The sequence below is a fragment of the Lactuca sativa genome, chromosome 1, assembly GCF_002870075.4.
Source record: "Lactuca sativa cultivar Salinas chromosome 1, Lsat_Salinas_v11, whole genome shotgun sequence".
NCBI lineage: Eukaryota > Viridiplantae > Streptophyta > Magnoliopsida > Asterales > Asteraceae > Lactuca > Lactuca sativa.
The window spans coordinates 150,304,156-150,311,238 of record NC_056623.2 but is presented as its reverse complement, the minus strand read 5'-3'; the positions used below and the strand labels follow the sequence as shown (position 1 = coordinate 150,311,238).

At 39.6% G+C, this 7,083-nt stretch overlaps 2 protein-coding genes across 2 annotated transcripts; both read right to left on the bottom strand.

The window, feature by feature from the left end:
- Positions 1 to 777: 777 nt before the first annotated feature.
- Positions 778 to 1,515, bottom strand: LOC122195465 (secreted RxLR effector protein 161-like). Its single transcript, XM_042897381.1, has one exon. The coding sequence runs from the start codon at positions 1,513 to 1,515 to the stop codon at positions 778 to 780; it is 738 nt and encodes a 245-aa protein (XP_042753315.1).
- A 1,674-nt stretch (positions 1,516 to 3,189) lies between these two features.
- LOC111916382 (uncharacterized) lies at positions 3,190 to 4,125 on the bottom strand. The gene has a single exon (XM_023912054.1). It carries the CDS (start codon positions 4,123 to 4,125, stop codon positions 3,190 to 3,192), a length of 936 nt encoding a protein of 311 aa, XP_023767822.1.
- Between the last annotated feature and the right edge of the window lie 2,958 nt (positions 4,126 to 7,083).

Below are 7,083 nucleotides of genomic sequence, written 5' to 3'. Positions count from 1 at the left end.
AAAAAATAAGCAGGAATTGGAAAGGAGACTGTGTGAGTTATGGTTAGGCAGTTATCATGTTTTTGCATCGATATCTAAGTTTAATAGGAAGATCCAAAGCAAGTCCAATACAGGGTGCGGACAAATTAATGTGAAACAGAAACAGAAAACGAGTGAATGGCAAGATGGAGATGGGCAGATAAAGAAATATTATGCCAAGGCTGTTGTGGGGGACGGGAACAGCGAACCTAAGGATATCAGTACGATATGAAAGGTAAAGATAGGGGCAAAGAACTAACTGGTATGACTGATGTTTAGTCGACAGTGCTTACAGAAGTAAGGGAAGCTACTTCGATATCGAATTTAGAAAAATTATGCTCTGAGGATGGATTTTCTGCTATCAAGATTTGTTATGTCAGTGGGATGTGGGTATTGGTGTCATTCGATTCTGTTGGGGTTAAAACAAACTTTTATTCAGAACTAGAACAAAAGGAGAAGAGCTTACACACTCAATATTACAAGAAAAAGAAACAACCCTCTAATACTCACTCTAAGTATTACTCAATACACTCTCTATTTTGTGGTGCCTTACAACTGAGATTACAACTTCTATTTATACTAAAGCTAGCCACTATAAGTACTGTGACAATTTATTGTGCTCATCCAATGAAATAAATAGGCTACCATTTCTAGTTGTTATTGTCAACAAAAGGGGCATTCGTTTGTCAACTAAAGAGGGTGGTGCAGCTACTCATGGCAGGTTCACACCCAAGTAGGTTTACACTCACATTTTCCCCCTTAAACCGAAATTGGCTCGAGATTCGTCACTCCGATCATGTTTCGCATTTCACCATATTTCACGTATGCTAAAGCCTTTGTAAAGATGTCCGCCCGTTGATCCTTCGAGTTGACATATTCGACTATAATTTGCCCACGTTCATCACATTCTCGTATGAAGTGATAACGAATGTCAATGTGTTTGCTTCGTCCATGAAACACATGATTTTTCATCAATGTGATTGCTGACTTGTTATCAACATATAAGGTGATAGGCATGATATGATGTCCCGTGAGCTCTTTCACGAGATTAGCAAGCCAAATGGCTTGACATTCTGTTGTTGTAGCTGCCATGAACTCGGCTTCACATGTGGACAAAGCAACAGTCTTTTGCTTTTGGGATTGCCAAGTTATCGCATTCCTTCCCAAATAGAAAATCATTCCACTTGTGCTCTTGCTATTAACAAGGTCACCTCCAAGATCACTATCGGTAAAACCAACCAAATCTTCAATTTCACGACCTCTTCCATAGTTGAGTCCATAATCAACGGTTCCTTTTACGTATCGTAAGATGTGTTTCACAACTTGAAAATGCAAAGTGGTTGGTTCCTCCGTGAAACGACTTGCAATTCCAACTGAATAGGACAGGTCTGGTCGAGTGTGAGTCAAGTACCTCAAACAACCTACCACTCGCCTATATTCAGTTGGATCAACTTTTTCACCATCTTTATCCTTCTTAACCTTCAACTTAGGTTCCATTGGTGACGTTGTCGGATTGCAATCCAGCAACCCAAATTGCTCTAAAATCTTCTTTGCATAAGCCGTTTGTCGCAAAGATATTCCCCACTACTTTTGCGAAACTTCGATTCCAAGGTAGTAAGAAAGTAATCCCAAGTCACTCATTTCGAATTCTTTCTTCATTTGTTCTTTGAATTTGACAACGTCGTTAGTGTTCGATCCGGTAATAATCAAGTCATCAACATAGACACCAACAATAAGAATTTTGTCTTTTGAGTTCCTTTTGTAAACAGCTGGGTCTTGTGAACTTTTTGTAAAACCAAGACTTTTTAAGCTTTTATGCAAACGAATGTTCCAAGCTCGAGGGGCTTGTCGTAGACCATAAAGAGCTTTATGAAGCTTGAACACCTTATGATTGTTTGCTCTATCAACATAACCTTCTGGTTGGGTGACATAAACCTCCTCTTTGAGATCTCCATTGAGAAAAGCCAACTTGACATCGAGATGGTGGACAACCCACCCATGTTGAGCTGCTAAGGCAAGAATGAACCTTACGGTGTCAAGTCGTGCTACCGGTGCAAAAACTTCATCAAAGTCGACTCCTTCCTTTTGTACAAATCCTTTTGCTACAAGTCGAGCTTTATGCTTCACCACTTTTCCCAAGTTGTCTTTCTTTACTTTAAACACCCATTTCAAACCGATTGCTTTGTTTCCGGGTGGCAAATTGGTAAGTTGCCATGTCTTGTTCTTCTCGATTGCATCCAACTCTGCTTGCGTAGCTTCCTGCCATGATTTAGAGGTTACCGCCTCTTTAAAATTCAAGGGTTGATCTGCTGCAATCATCAACAATTCTTCGAGTTCAAGGAACAAATTTTCTCCTTCAAAATAGATATCGGTTAATGGACTTAATCCCCTTGGCCCAATCTCACTAGAAGGGCTTTCCATATGGGGCGAGGTTGAAGAAAACTGGGCTGAGACAGGAGTTTGTGGGGCTGGTTCAGGCTCATCAAATTCAACATATGGTTGTCCAACTTGGATAACATCGATTCCTGGACTGTTTGGTTGTTCCGGGTTGATTTCGGGGTCATTTTGAGGTGTTTCGAGGTGTATTTGGAGTTGTGGTTCAATTATGGTAAAGGTCTTAAGAGTCGCCATCTCTTCTTCTTTGTTTTGGTACCAATTCCATTCTTCTTTTACGTCAAAAACAACATCGCGACTAACTCGCAACTTTCGGTCTTGCGGATCAAACAAACGGTTGCCTTTAGTTCCATCTTCCACACCTAAATACACCATCTTTTTACTTTGATCATCAAGCTTCTTCAAGTGACCACCTAAAAGTTTAGCAAAAGCAACACAACCAAAAACTTTTAGATGTTCAAGTTTAGGCTTTTTGCGAAACCATGTTTCATCAAGCTTCTTCAAGTGACCACCTATCGAATAAAATCGACCCTTTTCCCAAAATAGCGACGGTCGAACCATCCCCAAATTTCACGTGACCCGTAACGTGCTCATCTAGATCGAGAAACTTTGAGCGGTCTCCAGTCATGTGATTGCTAGCACCGTTGCCGAGATACCATTCCTCTGACTCGACTCGACTTTCTCCCGATGCAAGAAGATTAACACAAATCTTCTCTCTTAGAGACACTTTTTGTGTGCATATTCTTGTGTGGTTACCATCATCAAAATAGGCTCTTTTTAGTTGGCTTGAGTGAGGTTCGCCTCCTCACCTCGATTCTTCTTTGGACACTCCAATGCATAATGACCAAATTGTTCACAAGTAAAACATTTGATTTTATTTTTATCCTTTCGAGAAGGATTATGGTCATTCCGATTTGTATTGTACTCGCGACCACCTCCTTGGCCACGTCCACGACCTCGACCTTGTCCCCAGCCTCGGTTACCATGTCCTCCTCGTCCCCTTAAACTGTTTGACGAGTTTCTCTCACCAGTTTGCTTCGAACGAGATGCCCAATTGGTATGTGTAAGCAATAAAGAAGGTCCTCCTTCTTTTTCTCCATAGCTTCGAAGTCTCTCTTCATGGGTCTTAAGACGACCCATAACTTCTTCCACCGTCATATTCTTCAAATCTCCGAATTGCTCGATAGATGTTACGATTTGTATAAATCGTATCGGTACGGCTCGCAGAAACTTCTTCATAACTGTAATTTCTTCGATCTTTTCACCTAGAGATCGAATACCAGTTACGATAGTATTCAATCTCATTGAAAAATCATATACCGATTCACTGTCTTTCATCTGGATCACCTCGAAGTCACTTCTCAAGGTTTGAGCTTTAGCCTCCTTTACCCGATCGGCTCCCATGTGCATCATATTAAGCGTTTCCCATGCTTCTTTAGTTGTGTACTTCTCAGCTAACATCAGAAGTATGTCCTCTGGAATTGCTTGATAAATAGCCGCAAGAGCCATCCGATCTTTACGTTCATCCGTTTTTGCATTTTTAATTACTTCCCATACTCCTTGTGCTTGTAAATTCACTCGCATTTTTATGGCCCACACCGCGTAGTTTATCTTCGTGAGCATTGGATAGTGTAACGTAACACTACCGTCTTTCCCGGTCCTTTGAAAACTTTCAACTTCGGCTTTAGAAGATGACGAAGTTGGTGTAGTCATTTTTGGCACATATTTGGGCATACACGACTATAATTTTTTTTTTGAAGTACAGGGACCAATATGAACTTTTCAGAAGTTCAGGGGGCAAATAGAACTTTTACAAAAGTAAAACAGGGGCTAAACTGAAAATTTTCTGAAAAACTTGACCTAAAATGCAACTTTTTTGAAAAACAGGGGCTAAATTGCACTTTTCGGAAGAACAAGAGCTAAACTGCAATTTTCAGAACTTGGGTCAGTTGATGACGTCACTGCTACAGTACCGCTACAGTGTCGTCTTCTCCGGTGAACCCTGGTTTTTCCAGCCAATTTCCGGCGATTTTTGACCAACTTTGACCGGCGATTTGGAAGCCTTCCGGTGGTAAAAAAAATTCAAAAAAATATATTTTCAGAATCCTCGGAATGAGACCTTTCCAACGGTGTACTCCGAAATTGTTTTTGAGACAAAAACATTTTGACCAAAAAACAAAGAATTCTCCTCCGGAGCTTAACCAAGCTCTGATACCACTTGTTGGGGTTGAAACAAACTTTTATTCAGAACTAGAACAAAAGGAGAAGAGCTTACACGCTCAATATTACAAGAAAAAGAAACAACCCTCTAATACTCACTCTAAGTATTACACACTACACTCTCTGTTTTGTGGTGCCTTACAACTGAGATTACAACTTCTATTTATACTAAAGCTAGCCACTATAAGTACTGTGGCAATTTATTGTGTTCATCCTATGAAATAAAGAGGCTGCCATTTCTAGTTGTTATTGTCAACAAAAGGGGCACTCATTTGTCAACTAAAGAGGGTGGTGTAGCTACTCATGGCAGGTTCACACCCAAGTAGGTTTACACTCACAGATTCTACAAAAGCCTGTAAGAACTTTTCTTCTAACGTTGGTATCTCAAATATCTTTTGGAAGTTTGTGGTATAACTAAAGATTTTGTTATCTCACAAAGAGTTGCTTAGTTGGAAACCCTTGAATTACCTATGTGTGCGTGGAACTGATGTGTTTTCAAGAGGATTGCTTCGAGATGGGGATCATTATGTTCTCAGATGATGATGAAAGTAAATGCATGTCAGCTGGAAAATGTGTGTGTTGACTAGGGTTGTGGAGAGTATTCAAGAATCAGTATGGGTGAATATTGAATGCAAAGATTACCAAGTTTATGTGAAAGAAGTGGCACTATGGGAACTTGATGTGGCAGCAGATGGTAGTTTTGTAGAGGAAGCAACAATTCCATTGGATCGTTTGGTGAAGGAGAAGATGCGTCTTTTGGTTTAAATTCAGATAAAAAGAATGAGGAGTATGATCAAAACCGTGAGGATGATAATGTTAATGAAGTGAATAGTGAAACTGAACCTGTACAGGAGGTGGGAAAAATTGATGAGGCTGGTAATGATGAAATAAGGAATAATATTAGACCTCGAAATGCTTCTGTACCATTGGTGGGTATTGGTTCCGATTCAAGTAAGAGAATTGACCTTGATAACATTGAAAACGTGCAGTCAGAGGATCAAAGGAGTAGTGATAGTATCTCGAAGCCACCTGGTTTTGGGAGTAAAGTGCTCAAAGAATCTCGCGGTTCTGTTCATTATTCAAATGATAATCCTAGGAAGTCGTGGAGTACGGGGTCGTTAAATATTTTAAAGAAAGCTAATCCATCTGTGGGGGTTAATTCTTGTGAAGAGGTGAGTAGGTTCATTGAGTTAGGAAAAATCGTAGGATATGTTATCGAGAATGCTAAGGCGGACTTGAAAAACCGTCTAGTCGGTATGGGAGTGCTTCAGTCTTTATGAATTGTGTTTCACTTAATGTTTGAGGCCTGAATACGTCAAAAAACATAGATGGGTTAAGGAGATTTGTAATAGTCGTGTGAATTTTATTGGTCTACAAGAAACCAGGTTGACTCGTGTTGACCTTGTTAAAATAAGGGCTCGTTGGGGTAATTCGACTTTTGATTTTTCTTGCAGTATGGCCAGGTGATGCTCGGGTGGTATTTTATCGGTGTGGGATACTTCAGTGTTTTTGAAGGAGAGTATTCACTGTCATGAAAATGTGGTTATTGTTGAAGGTGCCTAGATCAGCAAAAAGTATTAAATATAGTATGTTCAACGTGTATGCTCCTCAAGATGCTGTAAAGAAAAGGGAGTTATAGCAATATACGATCTCGTATATGTCCAGAGTAAATGTAGATTTTATAGTCTTTGGTGATTTCAATGTGGTTAGATCTTCTAATGAAAGACGTGGGTATTTGTTCTGAGCTTCGCAAGTTGCTGAGTTTAATCAATTTATTTATGAGGCAGATCTTTTTGATATTCCTATGGAGGGCCGAAAATTTACTCGAGTGGATAAGGCTAATGCTAAGCTTAGTCGTTTGGATCGATTCCTTATTTCTGAAAGTTTGTTAGATGTTATTCCCGATATCTCTTGTATTACATTGTATAGGAGGTGGTTAGACCATTGCCCGATGCTTTTGAAGGAAGATCAGAATGATTATGGTCCTATTTCTTTTAAGCTGTTTAACTCGTGGCTTCAGATGGATGGTTTTTTCGATGAGGTTTCTCAAGTGGTTAGATATTTTTGTCCGAATTGTAATCTAAATAAGTGTATTAATTTGAAGAACAAACTTAAATTCGTTAAAGCAAAGATTAAGGGATGGCAAGCTGATGTGCGTAAGTTGAAAGTGGAACAAAGAAAAGAGTGTATTAACTGTTTGTTCGATATTGATAATCTGATTGATAGTGGGGTCGCTTCGGATTATGCCATGGCCAAGAGAAAGAATATACTCTAACAAGTGTTGTATACTGATAAGGCGGATACTTTGGATTATGCTCAAAAAGCTAAGGTCAAGTGGGTGATTGAAGGAGACGAGAACTATAAATTCTTCCATGGTATGCTAAAAAGAAAAAGAAAATAGATGGCTATTAAAGGAGTCTCGTAGGATGGTATTTGGGTGACTAACCCAAA